A 27,500-nucleotide genomic window follows, 5' to 3' on the forward strand; every position below is an offset into this window, starting at 1 on the left:
AGAATCTAAAGGTCAACGAATCCAGAACAGAAATTACAGTGGTTAATAAGAAACAAGTGGAATGGAAAAGTTTAAGAAAACTCGGAAACTTGATAAATTATGAATGAAGACATAAAAAGGGGGAAAAAATGCTAGCTTAATCTACATTCAGAGAACAACAAAACGTTTGGAAAGGACGAACATCATTAATGACAATTTTAAAAATACGTCTTTACATAGCGCTAGTGCTGTTAATGCTTATGGACAACTGTGGCACGTTGTGCCTTACTAAAAAGAATTTGGACATCCTGGACTCTCTTCATCGCAAACAATTGAGACGAGTTAGCCAGACAAAATCAGGAATGAGGATGTATATGATAGATGCAGAGTATAACCAGACAGTGCGCGAAGAAATAAACAAAGATGGAAACTGTTCGGACACATACTCCGACGAGATGAAACTATTCTAGCACAAACCGCAATGGATGATTACTTCAAACAAGGAGTCAAATACAGAGGGGGGAAACCAACTTCACTTCAAGCGACATTGAATCAAGATCTCAAAAAATATCAAATATATTTAGAAACAACAACTAAAGGAAATGATTTCAACAACACAAGGAAACATCAAATTGCCTCGGCACCTTAACACACATGATGACATTCAAAAGCTAAGAACACTTGCACTGGACAGAGATTTATGTGAAAAAAATATTAACTGGATAATAGAAACAGACTGACACACTCGAAGTAACACACACATGCACAGCAAGCGTCCATAGAGACAGCGCAGCCATATTCATTCAAATAATATATATTATATATATATATATATATATATATATATATATATATATATATATATATATATATATAATATATATATATATAATATCTATATGACCTTTTGCACAATAACTTTTGCTCCTCCTCCTCCCCTCTCGTCCATCTATCCATGCGTGCATACATAAACACATCAAAAATTCAGCGTGGCTCAGTGATATGGTCTTTTACCCAAAAGGTACCGAGTTTGACTACACGCCACAATGTGTGGTCTTGAGAAAGTCACCTCTCCTTAGCTCACTTTGTGGCATTGCACTGCGACAGACGTCTGGGTTATCATACTCTTTCCATGGAAGAAGCCCCAAAGACAAGTATCCCCAAGGGATAAATATAGGCAAGTTTCATTTTCAATTTTTTATTTTCATCCATCCATACATACCAGGATAAGACCAATGACGTCCAGATTCCCAACACAGTATGCCCCACAACTGGCCTTCTGGTCTTTTTAAACGACCTACTAAAGAGCCTCTACAAATGAAAATGAGCAAGTCGGCCACTTGCGTTCGTCGATCATTGAAATCCAGTTCACATTTGTAGGGACATTTCTCGAAGTCAGCATTGTAGTTTATTAGCTTGAACCATCTGAAAAAGAGGCAAAGACTTCTGAGTTCTATATTTTACATATTATGTTACTGTCTCAGGATGGTGAATATGGTTGAAATAACGTGAAAAGTGACCAATTATAATATGAAAAATTTAGGTGAATGAATTAGTAGTCACCGTCTAGTATAAAAAACTCTAGTTGTTTCACATTCGTGTAAAAGTTTTTTTTCATAGTTGGTAAGAATGATATCTTTGAAAAACATTTGGTCGATTGGAATTCCAATTCGACCACTTGAAGGTCAACCAGAGGTCACTAAAGTTAAATGATGTCAACTACATTTAACAATTAATTACAAATAAATTATCGATATTTTATAACATCTTTAAAAAGAACGTCATTATATGATAAACAAATCACACTTACACTTTTATTAATATTCCCTTCGATTTATAAAAGTTATTGCCCTTGATTTGATTTTTAGATGAATAAAAATATTGTTCTTTTTAAAATAGCATGCAAACAGCACTTTATTTTATACTACTCATATAATAAAGTTTCCTATTTTTGGATGTCAATAACAAGCGTATAAAGTTACAAGCAAATTAAAGAATATTTGAATGTATTATCGCCCATTGCATCTTGCAAAGAGTCGAGTTGGCTCACCTTTCGTGTGGGACTTTATGTTTCTTCATATTTGGTAAGATCGATATCTTAGGAATGATATTGCCCGACTGGAATTTCAATTCCACTTCATGAAGGTCATCCAGAGGTCAATTTAATCAAGTTCAAGGTAAGGCTATATTAAACATTTAATTACTTGCAAATTTTCGATATTTTATAACATTTTATTGACAAAAAAAGACTTTGTTAAATGTTAAACAAATCACATGTACACTTTTGTTAACATTCACTTCGATTTGTACGAGTTATTGCCCTTGATTTGATTTTTAGATGAATAAAAAATTCCTCTTTATAAAAAAACTTGCTAATCATACTTTATCTTCTACTGTTTAAATAATACGTTTACTGTTGTTATGACCTGGCAATGGTTGCTAAGGACATAACCCGAACGAGTCCGGAGTAAACCGTACCTCCCTCGGGTTGCTAGGTATTCTGAACACCTCTTTTAGCCAATCAGGGTTCGAACCTGGCGCTATTTAAGTAAAGCGCGGGAAACCATTTCTTGTAAGTTTCGTCCAGTGAACACAATACCGCCAAACACCGGGACAAGAATTGCGGATTTATTTGTCGCATAACATGTTTTTTTAATGGCATTTTCCCATAATTTTGGCGTTTTGTTTAGACTTTTTCGCATTCCTTTTCGCAATCTTTTATCGTCAGTACAGGCCCCAGCGTCCGTGGCCCGGCCAACAAGTGCCAGGGCCCGTGGGTCAGTAATGACCAATAGTCACTCCGTTTTGGAATCTCTCCCCTAAGCATCTGTAGATCCCAAACCTTCGGTCCTCTGGACCAATTACACATGTGGCTTCATCTGTAAACAACGCGTTTGCCCGCTGATTATAATATATGTCCATCGATCATGTTTGTGTACCCATTAAATCTTGTTGTCATACAATATTGAGTTAATAAAGTGTGGATATCAGATTGATGTGATTTTAACCCCGAATGATTCGATCGACAAATCACAAATTAATCGTTTGCTAATGCCCATTCCCTTCGAAGTTTCTAATGCGTATATAAAGGCATTTCTGCAATGCATCCCAACGGTCAGGAGCGGGGCATCTTGTTAGATTGATCTTTCACAGAATTCAGATCTAGATCTAAATCTGAAATCAAGTGGTGAATATAATGCATTGACATCCTAAATGGAGCGACTAGACTTCTTTATAAAGAATGTATTTTCTATTTTCAAAATAATCAAAATATGTTTGTTTTGTTTTGAGAAATCGGATTTTTCATGGATCACTTTTGAATAGCTCTCATTTTTGATGTATTCAATGTAAAATAGAAATAATAATCGTATCAAAACACATATAATTTTATTAAGATTGGAATGATGTGATTTACATACATAAACACTGATAAAATGATTTTACATAAAATCAGGCACGACATTATTGATTGGCATTTGGAATAGAAAATTCACGCATGAATGAAGTTGCAATGAAGTTTAGTGAATTTTTAATGAAGAAAAATGCATCACTGCAAACTTTTCAGGCTGACAGAACATAGTCAACATCAAGTCGCTTGTTGTTGGTTCATTTGCAGCATAGATACGTATTAAAAGAAACGTAACATATAAAAGAAACGATAAACTCAATTTGGATCAGAAACTGAACAAATTGTTGTCAATGTAATAGATTAGCACGTTGGATCGACTAATTCACTTTTTTTTCTTGTCATTTTAAAACGTGTATTATAATGTAACTTATTTGTTTTATATGATCATGTTTTTAAACAAAATATCTATTTTTTTAAAGGGTGAGCTCCTAAAATAGATCACTCTTTGTTATATTTAAAGTATATTTTATTTAATTAATCGTGGCTCTGATTAAATTGAAAATATTATAAAAGTATTTAGAAAGGAACGATTTAGGTGTCGTAACAATCTATGGAGATCATTTCGGAATATGACAATTCAACGAATTTTACCTCGATGGTTTTACTTTGAAGAAAATTATGCTTCACCATTGGATTAAACATTTTAATGTGACATTAGAGACGGATATGTTGTTATATTGATATATTAAAGTATGAGCCATAAAAAGCACAGACCCTCTTTATTGACCGTGTATAATCAATCTGTGCGTATTTACCGGTAGTTTGTCTAAAACATTATGAGAAAATTGATCTTTATCAACTACAGCATCTATTTTTTTTATTTCCTTTTTATGGTAATTGGTATCAGGCAGGGGCGGTTGCTGGCTGTTTATTTAAGGCGACATGAATCGAAAACACACACACACACACTCTCTCTCTCTCTCTCTCTCTCTCTCTCTCTCTCTCTCTCTCATCGTACTCAGGTGTAACAGTCAGAAAAGTGAGTGGAGCAGGCGCTTATGTTGATAAGAACAAGAAATGAAGTGAGTAGGAAAGTGCCAGAAGACAATTAGAGAATGAAAATTAAGCGGCGGTGATGGGGGTTCGAACCCGCGATCTTACTGGTACGACATTTCCGCCTGGCCGGGGAGAGCGTGACTCTACCGTATGAGCTATCCACGATCCCAAAAAAGACCGTGTCTAACCCCAGTCTTATAAGAACCTTCTCTTCCTGACTTCTTGAGGTCACGAGTTCAACACACACAAACGCCGCGAAGTTGGCCAGCATTTAAACTTAATAGCCAATATTCTCAACACAAAGATGTAACATAGAAACGATTGAGACATTGAGTATGCTCCGGTATTTGGGATGAATTTTTAATTCAGAAAAAAAGAGTGGATCAGGCACTTATGTTGATAACAACAAGAAATGAAGTGAGTAGGAAAGTGTCAGAAGACAATAGAGAATAAAAATTTCGCGACTGCGATGGGGGTTCGAACCCGCGACCTTACTGGTACAACTCCTTTTTTGGGATCGTGGATAGCTCATACAGTAGAGTCATGTCTCCCCGGCCAGGCGGAATTGTCGTACCAGAAAGGTCGCGAGTTCGAACTCCCATCGCCGCCGCGAAATTTTTATTCTCTATTGTCTTCTGGCACTTTCCTACTCACTTCATTTCTTGTTGTTTTTCAAGTGTAAAATGAGAAACTGGTCGGAACAGTGTTGTTTATGTCGCCCATAGGCATCATATCTTTCGTGTTGCTATTGGCTTAGGACCACTTTTAAGTGCCTTGAGCATACTGAATGGATATTGCACTTCATCAATGTTCTAGTGGGTTTTATTAATTTAGAATGTGTGTATATTATTGTGTGTAAGAGGGGGGCGGGGGCGGGGGGGGGGGGCATGTGTGGTTTGAATTTTAAAGGGGTATACTCACGTAATTGGCATTTACGATGGGCCTATGAAAAAGAGGTCACTGAAGTTGTCCATGGATCCTATCATAGTATCGGTATAAATCGTGGCACACGTTAGTGCATTTAGATTTAATTTATGAATTTCATTTTTTAAAATCATGACAATAGCAATTAAACAGTCATATAAAATTTCTTCCTTTGAAATTCAAGGGGATAGTAGTCAAAATTTAAAAGAATGAATAGAAAATCCAACTTCAATAAACCTCATATCTACTGCTCAAAAGACATAGGCTACACAAGTTGATCTGCTGTGCATGCCGGGTTAATGTACTGGGGTTCTTATTTATAGCACCATGGGGTGAATGATTTGTGTAATAATCTTATTGATGATTAATATTCGTTTGAGCAAAACGAATAGCAATAAAATCTATATTTATTGTAATTGTCTCCATCCGTATGTTTTGATTACAACAAACCTGTTCTTCCGATGATAAACTGATATGTTTTTGATTTCTCCAAAATAGATAATGCTTCAAGTTGTTCAAATCTAAATTTTCCGGCCTGGCCTAATTATTTTAGCATTAAAGAGCATTGGTGGTTTGTGGGAGGAGGTGGAAAGCCGTAGTTTTAAAACACGAGAAAACAGTCTTTCATATAAAATAATAATGCGGCCTGTCCTGATTTGGCCCATCGGGAGCTCTCATACCCACCCTCAGCACATTGTCGCACGTTATCCTCACCTGGTATCATTTTCATCATTGCCATTTTCACAGACAAACAGTTTCCATTCTTCTCTATCCTGAGCTAACTTTTCTTGTCACTTCTCTGTATGTCTTCTTTAATTCTTCTCCATCGTGGCCTTCCCCTTGATCTTCTGCCCAGAGGGTTCCAGTCCAATACTTTCTTTGTTATAGTGGAGTCATTCTATCTAAGGGTGTGTCCAATCCACCTCCATCGTCTTCTTCCTATTTCCCCTTCCACTGGTTTCTGCTGTGTTCTTTTCCATACATCTTTATTTTTAATACTATCCATCCATTTTTTTCTGAGTAGCTTACGCATGCACATGTTTAGGAAAATCTCTACCCTCCTTATACACGTCTGTGATGCATTCCAAGTTTCACATCCATACAGTAGGACAGACTTCACGTTTGAGTTGAAAAGTCTTAGCTTTAGTCGAAGGGATATATCTTTAGTTCTCCAAACTCTGCTCAAAGAAGTGAATGCAGCTCGTGCCTTTCCTAACCGTGCTTTCATCTCTGCATCCATGCCTCCATCCTTGTCAATTATACTCCCGAGATAGCAGAAAGTGTCTATATCTTCAAGTTCCTGATCTTTTGCTTTGATCTGCTCCCTTTCACGCGTACCTATCATTAAGGCCTTTGACTTTGCAGGGTGAATTCTTAGACCAATTAATTCCGAGAGGCTGTTTATAATTGTGGTTTTTGATTGCATGTGGTCCTGGGTGTGGGACAGAAGAGCCAGATCATCTGCAAAATCCAGATCATCCAACTGTGTCAAGGACGTCCACTGTATGCCATTTCTTCGCCCTTTGGAGGTTTCCTTCATTAGCCAATCAATGGCAAGGATGAACAGGAATGATGAGAGCAAGCATCCCTGCTTGACATCAATCTTAATTTCAAAGCTGTCAGTAAGCTGATCTTCATGTACAACCCTGCAACTTTATCCTTCATACATTTTCTTAATGAGGTTTACTATATTTTTAGGGAGTCCATAATGTGCCATAATTTTCCACACTGTTGCTCTGTCAATACTCTCGAACGCCTTCTCGTAATCCAGAAAGTTGACAATAAGAGGACAGTTATATTCTATAGACTGTTCCACTATGACTGGCAGAGAGGCAATCTGGTCGGTGGTGAACGGTTTTTTCGAAAACCTGCCTGTTCGTCCCGCAGTTTAGCATCTGTTGCATTCTTAATTCTCTCTAGAATAATACGGTTGAAAAACTACCCTGGGATAGAGAGAAGAGTGATTCCTCGATGATTATTGCAATTACAGAGGTCCCCTTTCTTTGGAAGCTTGATAAGATGTCCTTCCTTCCAATCCTTTGAGAATATCCCGTCATTCCAGATTCTTTGAATTAGTAGGTGAAGGGCCTTAGCATTTCTTTCAGCATCAACTTTTAGAGCTCCGGTGGAATCTGGTCTGGTCTAGTAGCTTTCCCCCTTTTCATCTTGTTAATGGCACCCATAATCTCTGCTATTGATGGTGGATCACAGCTAATTGGTAACTCATTCCTTGCAGGCAAAATTTCCGGCGGGTTGTCTATTCAGAAGGCAGTTGAAATGTTCCCTCCATCGTTTAGATTGAGCCTCTTTTCCAAAATAGTTTTCCAATCTTTGTCTTTGACTGGTACATCTGGTTTCCCATATTTTCCAGCAAGTGTCTTGGTAGTTTGATAAGGGATCCTCATGTGTCCTCCTGTCGCTGCTGCTTCTGCTTTCTCTGCAAGTCTGTTCATGAACGCTTCCTTGTCTTTCTTTACATCTCTTTTGACTTCCTTAGCTGTGGCTCGATACTGCTCTTGTGCATCCAGTCTTGAAGCCCTTGTTCGGCTTGCATTCACTTGTTCTTTCCTTGTTCTCATCTTTTCAATAAGGTCCAAGGTTTCTTTACACCCAATAGCTCTTGGCAAGTTGTTATGTAGACTTCCTTGATCTTTGCCCAATGCGACTCTACATATATGTCCTCCTCGAGATCAGCGAGAGGTTGGAATCTATAACTCAATTGTAGCTTGAACTCCTCATTCTTTTCCCCATCTAGTGCACTCACCTGGAATTTTCTTCTTGTGTGTAATCTGGTCCCATGTTTTCTGAGTCGGAGCTTAAGCTTTGCTAATAGCAGGTGGTGATCTGATCCAACATCAGCCCTCTCCGTACTGTCACATATTCTAATGAACGTCTGAATCTTAGAGAGATACAAAAATGATTAATCTGATTCTCTGTCACACCAGCTGGTGAGACCCAAGTTGTTTTGTGTATCCTCTTTTGGGGACACATTAATTCCCCAATCACCAAACTGTTGAACGCACATAAATGTGCAAATCTCTTACCATTGCTGCTCATCTCTCCAATGCCATGACGTCCCATGATACCTTCATAACCTATGTTGTCCTGACCCACTTTAGCATTCGCTTCTCCCATCAATATGTTGATGTCTTTCCTTGGCAACTTATCGATGACTTGTTGCAGCAGACTATAAAATGTATCTTTGTCCTCATCCGTTGCGTCATTTGTTGGGGCATAGGTCTGTACAATGTTCGTGTTGATCTTCTTCCTCCATGTTGTAAAGGACGCCATGATGATCTTTTCTCCGTGTTGTTCCCATCCTCTCAGTGACTTCTGGGCAAACTTGTTTACATTTATTCCTACTCCCTGTGTATGAATGCCGTCCCCTCTCCCTGAATTTAAAATCTTCTCCCCAGACTTGAGGTGTTACTGTCCGGAATATATATAGTGGGTTTCGCTTACTCCAAGTAAATGCAGCCTGCATCTTCTCATCTTAGTCACAACTTGAGAGCTTTTTTCTGCTTCATACATGGTGCGAACGTTCCACGACACAAAAAGCTGCTTGTTTTGGCGAAGATGTCATCGGGTCAGCAGAGTCATTTCGGCTTTGTCTGTTGTCCTTCATAAATTCTGTCATTGCAGAAACTCTTCGGTCGCCCAAGCTAAACACAGGATTTGATTCGTCCGTCTGCGTTTCTATATCGGTTTGAGTTTTACGGAAGGGGTATTAACCCTTCGACAACCCCAACCTGGAGGACGAGGTGACTCAAAAAAAGGTGGTGTCGCCTTTTACGACCCGCTGGCTTGGCGTTGGGCTATTCTTGCACCCTCTTTGTTCAGGGACCCCCGACACCACACGGAGAGCCGTCTGTGATGACGCACAACCGTACAGTCGGTACCTATCTCGGCTAGTAAGACAGGAGAGATGCTAAATTTGGAAGATATAGGGCGGCACAAAGCAACTTCTCTAAGTTCTCAATAGACCGATCGCCAGTGGTATCATGATTAGTTATATGTTTTAAGTTAAAAGGAAAGTGTGGACGTTAACAATGATCAGTTATACATTTTTATGGAAAAACAAATTATGTATGGAATTTGTTCAAAACAGCTAATATGAGAAATTGAAGTTTTTGAGAGAAAAAAAATTGCTCTTTACATCCATAAAATCTAGTTCCGTTTTCTTGATTATGACAATGGGTTTTATAAAATGACCTAGAATTTAGCGATTTGTGCGGTGGTGGTGGGATAATTTATGTCATTGTTCACTTAAGCATTTGTGCATGGAAAAAAGTCCGCAAATCTGATCTTGGAGTGTTTGTACTTTTCTCCCTTCAAATTGCAGTAAACATTTGTAATATGCGATGCATTTTACAAAAACTTACTTACTTACTTGCTCCTCTTTGATGTTTCATAAACACATAACGCTACAGTGACTTCTGTCTCCTGTCTGTTTCCGGACCTCACCCCAGGTCAAACCGAAGGATGTCATCTCTCTTCCCACCGATCTTCTCCAGTTTCCAGTGGTCTTCCCCTATTGTGATTACTCTGCGCTGTTTTCAGGATTGCTCCCTCCTTCATCCGACAAACATGGCCAATCCATCTCCATCTTCTTAATTTGACTGTTTCAGAAATTGGGGTAATATCAGCTTTTTGTAGAAGATCTTTACTTGATATTTTGTTGGGCCAAAAATGTGGAAGATTTTTTCTCGACATTTGATGTTGAAAAATCTAATTTGTAAAAACGGATTTTGTTGATTTCCAAGATTCTGCTTCATATAAAAGAACTGATAAAACATATTACTCTTGAATATACACAGCTTTGTTTTTGTTGTAATTTTCTTTGCATCCCAAGGTTTGTTTAATGTGCCAAAAGTTGTACGGGATGTTTTTTAACCTTGCATTTATTTTCTTTACTGAGTCCCCATCTTCAGACATTTTATCTCCAAGATAGCAAAATTCATCCACGTTTTCTATCTCATCTCCCAGTAGTTTGATGGATTCTTTTAGTTTTGTAGTTTTTCTTATTGTTTTTGTTTTGGCTATGTTTATCTTTAAGCTTATTGTCAGGGCATTGCCGGCGATTTTCTGTGTTTTTGCTTCTATGTCCTGAAACTTTTGTGAAAGGAGAACAAAACCACACAATTCACATTTATTTATCACAGTGTATCTGTCAAAATGGCAGTCCTGTTCTCGCTTGATTTTTCTTGACTATTTGGCTTTATACTTCAGGTATAACATGCAAAGAACTAAGGTCACAGAGGCAAATATCCAAACGACAAAGACGGAAAAGGACGAACGATAACAAGTAGAAGAAGGAGAGGAAGAGAAGAGTGCAGGCGGGTGGGGTGGGGGTGTAAGAAGGATGAAGATAAATTTTAAGGCGGAGAGAGTGCTAAGATAGATATATTAGTAGTGCACTTAATAAGTTGTTTGATAATATTGAAGTGCGATGACTAGCATTAACACAACAGTGGCTGGAGGGGGGGGGGGGGTGAAGTTGAAGACAAAGAAAATCAAGTTAAAATTTAAAATGAAAAAAATGAAAGGAAAGAGGAGAGAGGAAAAAGGAAAGAAGTCAAAGACGGAGGATGATCGAGAAAAGAGGGAATGTGAGGAAAAGTATTAGAAGAATGTTAGTGACCCATGATATATAGGAATATGGAGGGATTGCAAAATTCTCTACTTACGCATTTCTGTTGACGTGGTATAATGATATAATTTTCTTCTTTCCTTGTTTTGGGAGGACTGTCGCTGATGTGCTATTCTCATTGTAAACTCCAGGATCCACTATAAATGGGGATTTGAATGCGTGCCTATCAACAGATTCGTATCCCATGAACTTAAGCCCCTCGTTTCTGGACATATCATGTGATGAATTATCCCCCTCATATGATTGATTCTTCTCCTTAATTCTAGACATGTCATGTGATGGATTCTTCATCATGGACAAATTATGTGAACGATTCTCTCCCTTTATCCTTGACATATCATGTGGTTGATTCTTGCCTTTGAATCTGGACAAAACATGTGACTGATTCTTCTTCTCGAACTTCGACATATCATTTGGATGATTATCAACCGATGATGAAAGTGTCTGATTTTCTAAACCTTTCACCTTTGTTTTTAAAAAGTTTCTTACTCCATCATTGATGCCGCTAATTTTTCTTGATATTAGTTTAAAGCTATTAAAAGCCACATCATCTATCATAAATGTAATAAAAAAGCTCGAAACCAACAATATCAAGAACAAAACTAACAATGAGTAAACTCTGGAGTGCTGATTATTCGCCATTTTATTTATATACGGTCTTTGTCAATTTTCACAGCTGGAGAGAGAGTCTTGTAGGCAGTGATTCAGGTCTGAGATCCAAGTGAAGACATTCAATTTTCTCTTGATTGACGACCTTGCACAATAAGACGAAGAAATAAAGATTTTTTTCAGTTTCTTCACACAAAACATTGCCCGCAAAGATTTTGAATGGGCGACGTGAACCGCTAGCTAATGCTGAGATATTAAAGCGGTGAATACACAGTTAGGTGAGGATTTAACGGCGTTATACTGTACACTTTAACCCTATTTTTATACTAAAATAGAAAGTCCTATTTCCTGATTTGGGGTCCATTTGAACCCCCTGACTTGCAAAGAGAAAAATACCAGAAATTCCTATTTTCTGATTTTGGGGTCCATTTGGCCTCCACGATTTGCAAATAGTAAAATACTAGAAAGTCCTATTTTCTGATTTGGGGTCCATTTGACCCCCATGATTCTACAATGGAAAATTCAGTTAAAATAATATTTTCTCGCTAAATGTATACGGTTACATCATTTTGTTGTTTTTGTTGTGACATCATCATCATGCATCTATTTATTTAGTGACATAATTGTGTCAATATGATCCACAACTTGCTGGTAGATGGCATCTACAATAATTAACTTAAGTAATTTTGTTTCCTGTTTGCTGTCCAATATGATGACCACCAGCTTCAGTTACCTACTTTTTCATCAACTCTTATCAAGAAACATCCAAGTAAGTACTAACTCTACTTTACTTTCATTAGAAGTGTGAAGTATGAAGATGATTCTTATACTTATCCTATGTAACAAAAAATGAATTGATAGTATCGTTAATTTTATGATTGTAGTACCATCTAGAATCAATCGCCAAATATGAAATTCGTCCAGCGAGTTCCTCACTACAAATACCTTGGTGTAACGATTGATGACAGGCTCAAGTGGGATGAACACTTGAAAATAATTAGGCATAAGATGTGCAGACGTACATATTTTTTATCAAAACTCTCTCAGTTTAGAATAGATAAAACCCTCTGCACATTATTTTATAGAGCAGTAATCGAAAGTGTTTTGTCATTTTGTATAACAGCTTGGGGAGGCAATTGCTTAGCAGTGGAAAGGAACAAAATAAATTCAAATATTAAAAAATCCATTAAACGCTATATAAATGATGTTGACGATGTAGATCTTTTATACGAGAAATTTTGTATAAATAAAATAACTAAAATATTAAATGACCAGTATCATCCACTAAGACCATCAATTATTATGTCAGAAAGAAGTGGTCGCCCTTTCTCTATTTCAACGAAAACAGAGAGACACCGAAAATCTTTTCTGCCGTCCAGTATTAGGCTTTATAACAACAAGCAATAATCATTTTATATAATTATTTCTCATTTTTACTTTTTAAAAATATAAATATTAATTTATTAATTTATTTGTTTTGCAATCTTTTCAATTTTCAATTTATAGTGACAGTTTTAACTATTTTACAGTGTTGAAATTATTCATATTATAAAGCGCAGCTCTGGTTATAGAGCTGCTCCTTTTTTATATATATACATCCTATTTCCATTGTATTTTTATCTTATGTGTAAATTATAACACGTCTGTACAAAAAATTTCCTTTTTGGGATGCAATAAAGTATTATTATTATTATTATTATTATTATGACTAAACAATAATGGATAAATGAAACTGCTAATATTCGATTTAATGTGTCTTCCAATACTTGCCTTACTTTCGTGTCTTGCTTATCTTTTCTTATTGTGTGTACCCTACCTTCCCACATATTTGTTTGTAATTTCTTATATGACAAGTGATTTATTTTCTAGTTCCCATAACTTTGTCGGATATTGTCAGGTTTCGTCGTGGTTCGTCAGGTTTCGGCGGGTTTCGTAGAAAAGCACTGATTGCTTTTTTACGAAACCCGCCGAAACCCGCCGATAACCATAGTCTCAGGTTTACTCCCGACTGGTCTACACTTCCCTTAGTCTGGGGTTCACTACCCACAGTTGTCTACTTCCCATAACTTTGCTGGATATTGTCGGGCTTTGCCGGGTTTCGGCGGGATTTCGTCGGGTTTCGTAAAAAAGGACTAATTCTTTTTTACGAAACTCGCCGAAACCCAGTCCCAGGTTCACTCCCCAATGTTTTACACTTCCCTGAGTTCCAGGTTCACTCCCCACTGCTACCTACTTCCGGGTTACGGCGGGTTTCGGCGGGTTTCGTAAAAAAGACACACCCGTTTCCAATGAGAGGGGTGAAATAATGCCAGTTATTTCATTGAAAGTAAGACAAGAAAAATCCCTAAGTTCCCTACAATATCTAATTTTCCCATCTCCTTTACAGAGTCCCCGTCAATGTCATATACTTTGACATTTAATAGAGTGTTATAGCTCATATGTTAGGATATCATTTTATATATGCAACAGATAAATCAATAAGTTTGCTGACAGATACTATTTAGTTTAGTCAGTAAATATATGTATGTTGTACAATGTTCGTCATTCTTAACTTCTTGACTGTGTGTGCAGCCGTGTGAAATAAAAAAAAAGTTCTCTTTTGAAAATGTATTATTCATATTAATTTCCAATATAATATTGACCCCAACAGTAACTTATTGTCGATCGACCTAACTTTGTGACAGAACAGGAGGAGGAAGATGATGAAAATGATTAACAATGATGATGATGATGATGGTGATGATGATGATGATGATGCTTACTAATAATAATAATAATAATAATAATAATAATAATAATAATAATAATAATAATAATAATAATAATAATAATAATGATAATAATAATAATAATAATAATAATAATAATAATAATAATAATAATAATAATAATAATAATAATATAATAATGATAATAATAATAATAATAATAATAATAATAATAATAATAATAATAATAATAATAATAATAATAATAATAATAATATAATAATAATAATAATAATAATAAATAATAATAATAATAATAATAATAATAATAATAATAATACATTTTAAAAATAAGAATATAAAAGATAAAAATGAAATAAAGAGGATGATGATAAAGAAGAAGAAGAAGATGAAGAAGAAGAAGAAGAAGAAGAAGAAGAAGAAGAAGAAGAAGAAGAAGAAGAAGAAGAAGAAGAAGAAGAAGAAGATGATGATGATGATGATGATGATGATGATGATGATGATGATGATGATGATGATGACAATGATGATATTGTTAATTACAACATTGTTAAACTGGGTCCTTCAGTGGGTTCGGATGTCAGAACTTCAAATATGTGCACGTCGATCACTGCCTATTGTATTATTGTGAATATATTACAGAGAATGTTATACAGCGCTAACTATATTCGTTAAAAATTGTGTAAGAAATTCTAATATTAAAAGAGAGTATTTTAAAATTCTGTTTCTTTCCAGAATCTATTGACGTCAACCTTAATATATATTTTCATCCAATTCATAAACACTCCATTATAAAGCAATTAACCTTAAACGCAATCAAGTAATCAGGGAAGGTACTAATTAGATTCAAAGTAGAAGTAATATCAACAACACAATCATTGAGAGTCAGTTTTTGTAGCGATCCTCTTATTGAATGTCGATGAGTTACTGGGATTCACAAAATGAAATGACCAATACTGAATTGCAATCAATTTTTAGAATCCAAGCAGTGAAATTTTATCTCGTAATTCTGTTCTCATCCGCGCCGCCACCGCAATAGAAATAGAACAAAACAGATTACATGCAGTTTCATTGGCATTGTGTCGTCTACCGCACTTGCCCAATTAAAAACTGTTGTGCAACATTCAATCGCGCTGCCTGCCACCGCATGAAATAAAAACAGTTGTCACACGTTTGTGTCGCCTCCTGTCGTCTACCGCGCTTAGCTCTATTAAAAACTGTTGAACAACATATTTTATTCATCTCATATTATTAGAATCTGGACGCAGTCTTTTGATTACTTCAGTACGAGCTTGTCGTCATATTTTGGGTTTTGACGATCAAACAAATAGCAAGGTGCTAGTTTGGTGCGAAGGGAGGACTGAAACTTGCGAAGATCTGAAGGAACAGAAAGACTGAAGACTTTTCTTCATTCATTACCCCAGGAAATTCCCTTCATGAAGGAGTGATTGGGGGTGGGGGGGGGGGGGGGGGGGGTAATTGTGACACAGCAGTCTGTTGTTGCATCCATGTTGTTGAATGTCTACTAAAGGGAGATGAAAAATTCTTTCGATCAGATTGTGCAATACAGTAACTGAATAAATTAGTCTTGATGACGTACTCAGCAAGAACGTAGCCAGACTAAAATCCTGCTGACAATAAAACCTTCAATGCCCTCACTGCTTCTTTTAATGTACGAGGGTTGCCCCACGAAAAAATGGCCATATATTCAATATTTTTTGGTTGATTCTTATTTCTTTTTAAAACACATATTACCTTGGTCACTGCTTTGTTTTTCACACTGGCGGTCGGTCAATAGAGCGAAGTTGTTTTGTGCCGCCCTATATTTTCCGTAGATTAGCATGTCAACCAAACAAAAAACTTCAATTTTAAAATTTTGATAAAATTAAAAATTTAGCGCATATTGCTTTTTGTTTTGAATTTAATATTTGATGACTCGTGCGTCGCTCCGCGAATCGGCACGTTTCATCTTTCCGAATCTTTCCCACGTTGCCTGCGCGGGGTGACAATGAGCGGAGGGTGTGGTGTTGGTGGGGAAGTTTTTTTGTTTATATAAAAACTTTTCAACGTTGTAGATATAAGAAATCAGTTAAAAACAGGACATGCTGCGTCTGTGAGTCGTTATAATGAACAGGTGAAAGTTAACAGACAAGTTTTGTCCAAGATAATTGATGCTCTTTTGTGAGTACATCTCGTTAATATTCTAACACACACACACACACACACACACACACAACAAATACACGCACACACAAATACACGCACATATGCAAACATATGCACACATAAAGACAAACAATTGCAATACCCCCTCCACACACACACACACACACACACTCACACACATACACACACACACACACACACACACATACACTCATACAAAGTAGGTCAAATTTAGTTAAATTAACTAGGCCAATAAAATTTGATTCTGTATTTCGGATCTGTGCCGCCTTAAATACAATGTGACCAACCGACCGTTTCGGTAGTTGTGATATCATGGTATGTGCGGAAATCAGCATGGATCACTGCTTGTATTTCTCGTATTTCGTGGTAGTCTAACGGGCCATGTTCATTTGGACAGTGTAATAATAATAATAATAATAATAATACACATTTATATAGCGCTCATTCTCGTGTAAAACACAAGCTCTGGGCACTTTACAATATAAATATCAATTTTAAGTGAAAAAAAAAAAAAATAAAATAATAATAACAATAACAATTCATAGCCAAATCAAGGATTCATGTAGAGTCAAGAAAAACAAATACAGTAAAAATGTGTCTTGAGATTCTTTTTAAAAGTAGGTAAAGACTTGCACTCCCTCAGACCACGTGGTAGTTCATTCCAAATCTTGGGGCCGAAACAAGCAAACGATCTATCACCAAATTTTGTTCTTGATCTTTTTTCCGAAATTTTCGTTTGGTCATTACATGATCTTAAAGTGTAATTTTCAAATTTACACATGACCACGTGATCTGTGAGATATGCCGGTGCTATACCAGCCAAACACTTATAAACAAGACACGCTGCTTTGTAATATGTGCGCTTTTCAATGGGCAACCAGTGGAGAGAGGCCAACAAAGGGGTTGCATGATCAAATTTTTTTTGCCAAAAACTAATCTTGCTGCACTGTTTTGCAGTAGTTGCAATTGTTTAATAGAAGCCTGAGGCAAGTTGACAAGCAGCGAGTTACAATAGTCTAGTTTCGAAAAAATGAGGGAAACAACCAATGTTTTACATGTTCCAATTGCAATATACTGACGGATCGAACTGATTTTCTTCAATTGAAAGTATAAAGATTTACAGAGAGCAGAAATGTGAGCTGACATTTTCATTTCTGAATCAAAATAGACACCCAAATTTTTCACAGTCTTTGAAACTTTGATCTTTTCACCCCCAATCAACACCTCAAGACCATCATTCACCTTCAACTGCCCTCTATTTCCCACAATCATCACTTCTGTTTTTGACTCATTCATTTTCAACTTGTTTGCATCCATCCACTCCTTCACATCCGTCACACATTCTTCCACACGTTTCACAATATTTTCGAGATTTTTAGTTTTATCAGTAGCATAAAGTTGCGTATCATCTGCATAGAGATGATAGCGCAGCCCATGACCAGTGATGACATTAGATAATGGAGAAGTATACAAAACAAAAAGAATTGGACCCAAAACAGAGCCTTGAGGAACACCAAAAGACAATGTATGTTGACGAGAAAGTTTATCTAAAATCATAACCTGTTGCTTTCTGCCATCTAAATAAGATTCAAACCACTGCAAGACAGTCCCAGACAAGCCAAAGGTTATATTAAGTCGTTTAATGAGAATACCGTGATCAATAGTATCAAACGCCGCCGAAAGGTCTAACAATGTCAGAAGAGAAACAGAACCTTTATCTAAAACATCAAGCAAATCACTCGCAACACAGCACAGAGCAGTTTCAGTGTACTGAGACATGTTCCGTTCTTTGATGAGCATTGAGAAATTCACCATCTCCAATAAGATCCTACCTAGCACCTAAACGTCTAACACACAAAAAAAAAGAAAGAAAGAAAAAAAAGACCAAAAAAAAAAAAACAACAACAAAAAAAAACCCCGAACAAACAACAACAAAAAAAAAACAACAACAAAAAGAAAACTTTCTGGCGGAATAAACTTTTGAAACCCTGGAAGAAGAAGAAAAAGTCTTTTTAAAATATTAGTTCACAGAGAATTCAAATATTTTGGTGATAGATCATTTATTGCCACTACCATTATTGTATAATGTCAACTGTTGGAAACAAGCGATCTTTCTCAAGTAGTGCATTTTAGTTTATTGTTTTATTTATTTATTTATTTTTGCGGGGGAGGGGCGGGGGAGCATTTTTAAAAAATTCTTTCTTTATTTATTTTTATTTTTACTATTTATTTTTTTACTTTTCATTCAATCATTAGCATTTAAATCGACCCGACTAACATGTCGTTTCAAAGCGGCGGTTCTGTAGATCCAATATTCTTTGGCAAGTGCAGATAAACAGGATCCAAAGACTACTAGACAATACAACATTATCTCACTTCTTCATCTTTTATTAAGGCCAAAGCTTCAGGCTGAATATTGTATGGCCGAATGTGATGGACATTGTCGAAAGCTTTTAAGAAGTCCAATAGTATTGCGTCTGTCTGTCCACGATTTTCCAGTGTTTGCAAAAAGTCAAAGGAGGTTGATAGCAGCTGTGTTTCACATAATCGTCTAGCTCGAAATCCACGCTGAGCGTCAGTGATGATGTTCTTTTTCCAGGTGGTCCATAATTGAGCTGTATATAATGTGCTCTAAAATTTTGCAACTCACAGATTTCAGTGAAATTGGACGATAGTTTTCTGGTAGCGTTTTGTCTCCTTTCTTGAATATTGGGACGACGTCAGCCTGCTTCCAATAATTTGGCACAACTCCTTGGTCTAATAAAGATTAGAATATAAGAGATAGTACCGGGGCAATATCTTCCGCACAGTTTTTATGAAGTCGTGCTGGAATTCCATCTGGCTTTTTGGGTATCTAAGCCTTTAAGTAATTTTGTTACGCCTTTAACGTTCACATGAATGTCAGCCATTTTCTGATTCATAATATCACTTTGTTGTTTAATGTGATTATGTAGATCGTCGTGTGAATCTCGCTAAAAGACGGAGAAAAATCGTTCATTGAGGATATTTGCCTTTTTAAAAGAGTCTTATTGTAAGTTCCGAGCTTTTCTTTCAATTCGCCTTAATGTATCCAAAAAAGTTGGGGTTTTTTTGTTGTTGTCTCCATTAACAAGATTTGTCACGTGATCGATGTGTGATTTCCGGCATTCTTTTTGTACTATCTTTTTCAATTCTTGGAAATTTGAGCGTGCTGTATCTGATTTCGTTCTCATCATCTTTCTGTACCAGTTTTGCTTCTGTCTAATCAGACGTTTTAATATACCGTCAATCCAATGTTTACTCCACTTTGGCGATGTAGTTTTTGTCACAACATTGTTTTATATGATGTTGAATAATTCTTCATTTGCTTCAGTCCACATGTCTTCGACCGAGTCTGTTGATTTGTGGTTTTTCAGAAAACTTTGACAAAAGACATTATACTCATCTCTAATTTTATTCATATCTGCCGATTTCCATAAATGGATTGTGCGTTTTTTGGTGCCTTTTATTTTGGTATAGTGGTGGGGGTGCTGACAACAACTGCTGAGTCAAGGTCCGTGGCACTTTTGTGCATTGTTTTATCATGTCTGGCTCATTAATGAGATAAAGGTCAAGAATCACTTTCTTTCGGGTTGGCTCGAAGTTAAGTTGTTGAAGACCGACATCATTGAAAGTATCAGGGAACGATTCAATGATTCGTTTTGGATAATGGTTGCCGACGATTTGGTTTCCGGTCCAATGTATATTTGGGAGATTAAAGTCGCCCCCGATCGAAATGTTTTGGTTTTTGAATTTGCTTTTGAGTTGATGTATAAGGTTACAGATGTTTTTATTTTCCTCGTTTGAACTGTCAGGGGGGTCTGTACACAACACCTACGACTGCTATTGGACTGTTGTGTCCGCCAAAACGTGGTCTATGCCTTCTCCAATACGGGTACTTTTTGTTGTGTTTTTGACCAAGATAATATCCTTTTTGTTTTTCTGTCTTTCCTGTATATTTCATACAGGTCATTTGAAAGCAGTTCGGTATAAAGCACTGTTTCATACAGCCATTTCAGTTCCTAATCCGATGTCAGATTTAATCGTTTCTAACATAACTGTAAACTCCTCTTTTCTCATTAAACGTTGGAAGTTTATTGTCAATATTTTGAGTTGTTCTTCACTCTTTTGCTTTGTTTTAGTTACGGGTTGTGCTTTGGTGGCCTCACGACTGTCTGGCTGAGTAGTGTTTGGGCTCAGTGATAAAATGGTTATTTGTCAGTGTCGCTTTGGTTGTTGTTGTTGTTGTTTACGCCCTCCCCTCATTCCTTAAAAAATGAGCTTTTAATTAGTGAAATATCCACTAAACGTGCTCAGAGCCTTTTACAAGGGGTCCCTGACCAACAGCAACATGTAACATGTAGAACAAACCATGACGCCTGTTAGGCAATATTACAAATTTTTTTTCGACATAGACAACGCTGTTAACGGCCATGTACTCATTTTACACCTGAGTACGGTGAGAGAGTATGAGTAAAGAGCCTTTTCCAAGGACACAACTCTACGCCGAGCGAGGCTCGATCCCAGGACCTTCCGATCCGAAAGCGAGTGTCATACCACAAGACCACATAGCCGCACAATATATTATTGTATAATTCGTAATTGCTTCTGGAGAAAGATGGTTTCAGCGGGTGGGTTCACACAGTAGCAATCAATAATATATGTTGTTGTCAGTCTATTGATTTTAAAATTGAGAGGCCAAAAGATTCTAACGATAGCCGCCTTCATTTGCTCCATCTCTTTCCAAACCTAGCAGTGCATGACTATCTCACGCGCCTACCTTCCAAAGGTCCATACAAACACAATCGTATTAAAAGATGGAACTGTGTTTTCAGTCCATCAGTGGACTGAATATACAGTCGTGTTTTCAGTCCACCAGTGGACTGAATACACAGCTGTGTATTCAGTCCACCGGAAGAGATTATAATTATACGGGCTAAACTGTTTGACTGAGCACGAGAAGGCGAGGTGGCCGGCTGATTTAGCATAGCGTAACAAACCGGGGTGGGGTGGGTTAGGTGTTCAAGCTCCTTTCTAGGCATCATATTTTCTTTCTTTTTTTCTTTTTTTTTCATTTTTTTTTTTTGTACTCCCTTGGCAAACAAACTCTTAATTTTCAACTTCAACACGTTGACACCATTCATAGTGACTTGAAAAGTTTGAACGACATTTAACATTTTTTATATTTGATATTTATTTACTTTTACTCACTTTTAATATTATTATTTTGATTTAGAACACAGTGAGACGTCAAAATTTATTGCCTTGTGCATTCCTTGTACGTAACAATATCAGCCAGGAGAAAAACGAACAAAAAAAAAGGGAAAACAAAAAGTTAACAGAACAACTTTATAGTTATAGGGTCTTAAATATGTCTGAGGGAGCGTCAGAGAGAGAGAGAGAGAGAGAGAGAGAGAGAGAGAGAGAGAGAGAGAGAGAGAGAGAGAGATTAGAGATAGAGAGAGAGAGAGATCGGGCTAGTAGAAAGGAAGAAATGGGATACCATTTTTAAAAATTCTAGTTTTACAAGACATGATAGGCAATGAACAATAGACTAGGTCTACAATCCAAAGGACTAGGAATGATTCTGAAAGAAAAAGACGTTGGAAGAAGACAAGCAAGCTCGAGGCCAGTGATCGATGTGAAAAGTGGCCAAATAGAACCTTCCTTGGGCAAATAATTCCAAAACTCTGATCTCCTTGGAAAAAATCATCGGTTTTGATAATCACAAAAAATTCTGACTAAGACAAATAGATATAAATGTTAAATTTAAATTATTTATAGAAACATCATTCTCTGTGTGGCCAATTTAGGCCAAAACAGTCAGCCCAATGGCTATCTAACAGTCACGGTAAGAATCTCGGGCTCCCGATTTCGAGCAACTCTCATCAAGACTTTCCGAGAGTAAATAAAACGCTGTAAATGATATTATTAAGCCGTCAAATTGCCATAAATTTTATGCCTGTCCATTTTTGATGATGCCTAACCTATAATAGGCTCAGTATCAATGTGGTCAATATTGAGGTAAGTATCGACGATATTTGGTCCTTTTTAAATATTTTTATTTCCGGTGGACTGAATACACAGCTGTGTTTTCAGTCCACTGGTGGACACCACCACTACATCATCATCACTACTACAACCACCACCACTCCATCATCATCACTACCACTACTAATACACCATCACTACCACCACTATTAAAACAACCACCACCACATCATCACCACTACCTCTACTACTACCACCACCGCCACAATATCATCAAGTTAGAGAATGTGTGTAATCGTGTTTTATAATAACCTATAATGTGTTTTCCAACCACCGCATCATCACTGTCACTACTACTACAACCACCATTACCACTTCATCACTACCACAACTACTACAACCACCACCACTATATCATTATCACTACCACTAGGGTACACCACCACTACATCATCATCACTACTACAACCACCACCACTCCATCATCATCATTACCACTACTACTACACCATCACTACCACCACTATTAAAACAACCACCACCACATCATCACCACTACCTCTACTACTACCACCACCGCCACAATATCATCAAGTTAGAGAATGTGTGTAATCGTGTTTTATAATAACCTATAATGTGTTTTCCAACCACCGCATCATCACTGTCACTACTACTACAACCACCATTACCACTTCATCACTACCACAACTACTACAACCACCACCACTATATCATTATCACTACCACTAGAGTACACCACCACTACATCATCATCACTACTACAACCACCACCACTCCATCATCATCACTACCACTACTACTACACCATCACTACCACCACTATTAAAACAACCACCACCACATCATCACCACTACCTCTACTACTACCACCACCGCCACAATATCATCACTACCACTACTACTACAACCACCAGCACCACATCATTATCACTACCACTACAACTATACCACCACCAGCACATCATCATCACTACCACTACTACTGCAACCACCACCACCATATCATAATCATTACCACTACTACTACTACTACTACTACTACTACTACTACTACTACTACTACTACTACTACTACTACTACTACTACTACTACTACAACCACCACCACCACCATAACATTACCATTACCACTACTACTACTACAACCACCAGAACCACATCGTCATCACGACCACTACTACTGCAACCACCACCACCACCATATCATCACCATTACAACTACTACTACAACCACCACCACCACATCATCATCACTACCACTACTACTACAACCACCACCACATCATCCTCACTACCACCAGTACTACAATCACTACCATTAGGTTTTGGAGCGTTACTTCTATTGAAATAAGGAAACTTCGGAATTGTATTTGGCATTGTGTTTATGTATTATAATATTATTCTAATCAGTTATCTATTTAGAACTAGATATTATACAATATGTATGCCAAATACCATTCCAATTCCTTTTTCTTGTGTGCGGGAATTCCTCTTTCGACATTGAAATTCCTACAAGTGGTGTCTGAAATTCCCGTGAGCCAAATTTAAAGTTGGCGTCTCTTTGCTATAATGATGCAATGAGTGTGAGAGTCATCACTACACATATAAACAACAGAAACAATTTAAAAACTATGCCACGAAACCACTCACACACGGGGCTATACTATTTATCCTTTTCTCTATATAGAACAGGACAAGACAAAAAAGAGCTGGACTCTCTCTACATTTAGCATTGATGTTTGTCGTCTGACGAGTTCAACTCTCGGTCGACCTGTCAATATTCCTTTTTGCATAGGACATAATCATTAATAGAATGCTGTGTGGTTTTGACCGTGAAGAAAACCTTAAGAAGTCACATTTATATCATTTTAGAGACATCGTTTTGAACAATTTTGATTTAAACGAGCGAGCAGGAAGTTATTTTCTTAGATTTCATGAACGGCCGATCAGCGCTTGTTTACTATAGTAATGCGATTCCCAGCCCATATCTCAATGGTGGATATTTTTGGGTAAATTCCTTGGTTACACGTTTATTACAAAACAATATTATTGAGTACATACATAACATAATATATTCACATATATACACACTATAACATATGCACACTAGTAACATCGTAGTAACCGTCACTGTCATCGTCATCAACATCAACATCATCATCATCATCATCATCATCATCATCATCATCATCATCATCATCATCATCATCATCATCATCACAACAACCTTCTTAATATTTCCGTTACAATCTTTCACTTTCACCATTCCCCTATAACGCCATCCTCATCATACTCCAAATGGATGATTTATTGAGGTATTCATTTCTTGAACCAAAGTTGTATGCACTGTATATTGGTTTAAGTAATCCACGATTCGTACTATGAGATTATGGTAAATAATCCCATTCAATAAGGTAAGGGATGTTTGTTTGTATGCTACAGGGAATGGTACAGAGTCTGTACATAAGGGCCGCAGTATCCAACTTGTGTGTCAATTGGCTGCCGCACACATTCAGTTCGCATCGATGGTGGGAGACCACCGTCTCCATGATCGCGATCATCATTAAGGATTTAAATTTATAATTTATTGTTGCCATAGCATACGCTAATGGGATTCAATAGTCGTAACGTCACTTCCTTCCTAATGGCGCATGGTAACTTAGTAACACTGGCTCTAAACTATCGGAACAATGACGCACCCCGTATGAAATATTTCTCCGGCTAGCATAAAAACGCTTCCAGAGGAAAAAAACACATAAATATGATCATGTTTTGACTTTTACACATTCTGATCAAAAGGCATATGAAAAGGGAATGAAAAGTTCTAGCCAGCATGAAGAACAAAAATTAATGATTTTCTTTGTTTAGAACCAAGATGGCCGCCGTTGCCTGGCGGCGTGACATCAGACTACTGAATCCAATTGGGGCTAAGACACCAACCTAGCTAGGGGAATTAGGGACACAAAACCCCCGAATTGTGCAAATTAGTGATGAAAGCATGAATTTTTTATGAAAAAAAGTTCGTGCTCTAAGATTTAAATTGTGATATAGAACCACTTTCTTATCACTCCAAGAGCTAAGATATCAGCAATTTAAATCGTGTAAAAATTCACGGTGGTGATGAAACTTGCCGCCTTCACAACGACATTTTGCTTTGGTGTCAAAAGGTCACAGACTACGTCATCGGTACCGAGTACACATGTACACTGATGCTTAAATCGAAATCGGAAGTATAACTTATCATTTATTCATAACATACAACTTATCAAATTCATTCATCTACCAAGAGAGTAACATAATTTTTAAAGTATTTGTTTTTCATCCAAAAGTATACCAATTTGGTTATTTCAAATTTTACCGGCATTGGAACGCGGAACATGAGATTGTGAAATCGAAGATATCAAAGTTTTGGTGGTCGAATACGAATACGAAAAAAAAAAAAAACATGATTTTTTCCCTCTCATATCTTTGGTATATTCCGACAGCTTTCAAAGAGTATAATCTTTATTTTCTTAATGTCTTATTGAATTAAAATCATTTGAAAATAATAGACTCCCGCTCATGTGAAGATATCTATAAACAATGAATCGCATACTGGGGTTGCTAGTTGTGTCGTCCGCTTTCGGGTCGGCGAGGTCACGAAACGGTGTCTACTTGAAATCTGTCGCCTTTTACCCACCTCATATAATAATAATAATAATAATAATAATAATAATAATAATAATAATAATAATAATAATAATAATAATAATAATAATAATAATAATGATGATGATGATGATGATGATGTCCGTATCATCATCTTCTTTAACATGACCGTCATGAACCGTCTCAACCCCATCACCAACAATCCCGTGATTAAGTCACTTAACCCATTAAATCATGGCGTTGACAATGTACTAAATCTTGTACTAACTATTAACAATTATATATTGGCAAAGTGCAGTATTCAGGTGGATTGGTCAAAATGATTAATTTGTCAAGAGGTAAAAAAAAAAATTTGAATGCCCAGCTCTGTCAAAGCGGAAATCTTGTGGTCTTGTGGTACGTGACTTTTGTAGCGTCGCGTTCTACCAGCTATGGTGTTAAGACTTTTAACGGATTCGCAAATGATAGTGGCAAGCTAGATTTGTCTGTTGAAGACCGCTCTGAGGATGCACTGGAGGTCCTGAAGCAAAATTATACCAAATGGCACAAATTATGTCGCTCTTGATATATGGCCACAAAAAATCAGAAGGCTCGCTGTGAAAAATGAGAAATCACAAGAAAACTTGTCAAATTATCCCGATCTAGACACTCTCTCATCGTCCCATTGTCCAAGGAGGCAGAATATGCGTTTTCCCTCAGATGACGTTATCACAAGAAATAGGACACATTGTATGCTTTGCAACAATAAGATGAAGCTTCCCTCCATTCAATAATGACAAAAGACATGAACGAAAATATCCGCGTGGCTGCAAAAATTATAAACGATGTCCAGATTCTCTCCATATTATCAAATAGCGATTTGATTGCGCAGGGAGTTCATTATCAGAAGATTTGTCATGTCCGTTTTATGAACATCAAAAAATGCTGAATATTACCAAAACAAACAAAGTTCTAGTTTTGCTGTTGCTGAAATTGTTTCTTCTTCTTCCTCTACCTCTTCAAGCTGAAACTTACTCGTGGAAGGCTCAGCAGCAGTTTACCCAACTGTTTTACTGGGAGTTATCCAAATTGTTCCTAAGTCGTATAGTTGAGGGCAGAAACGAGTGAAGATGGTAGTCCACTCTAGATTGTGGCAACATAAATTTGCCAGGTTTCCTCTTGTTCTGTTGGAGGCCGTGTAATGAAACCTGACCTGGGTTTTCTGACCTTTGTAAAATACATTTAGTTTATTCTTCTCTCTCCTTTCCTTAAATGGTTCCAAATGGGGTGTCATATATGACTTTGATTTGTTTGAGGATTTTGTTGAACGAATTTTATAGCTTTTTTTAGATTGATTCTA

General features: G+C 36.9%; 1 protein-coding gene across 1 annotated transcript in view; it reads right to left on the minus strand.

The window, feature by feature from the left end:
• The window catches only part of LOC144963676 (glycoprotein 3-alpha-L-fucosyltransferase A-like), a 29,051-nt gene extending 13,636 nt beyond the window's left edge, over nt 1-15,415 (minus strand). The window contains exons 1-3 of the mRNA XM_078897633.1: nt 15,102-15,415; nt 10,996-11,712; nt 1,202-1,404 (exon numbers count right to left, since the gene is read on the minus strand). Of these exons, the coding sequence (XP_078753759.1) occupies nt 1,202-1,404; nt 10,996-11,600 (808 nt within the window). The 5' untranslated portion in view covers nt 11,601-11,712; nt 15,102-15,415. The remainder of the gene's footprint in view (nt 1-1,201; nt 1,405-10,995; nt 11,713-15,101) is intronic.
• Between the last annotated feature and the right edge of the window lie 12,085 nt (nt 15,416-27,500).

This window comes from Berghia stephanieae, chromosome 2, assembly GCF_034508935.2.
Source record: "Berghia stephanieae isolate SIO BIC M18660-M18661 chromosome 2, UCSD_Bste_1.3, whole genome shotgun sequence".
Taxonomy (NCBI): Eukaryota; Metazoa; Mollusca; class Gastropoda; order Nudibranchia; family Aeolidiidae; genus Berghia; species Berghia stephanieae.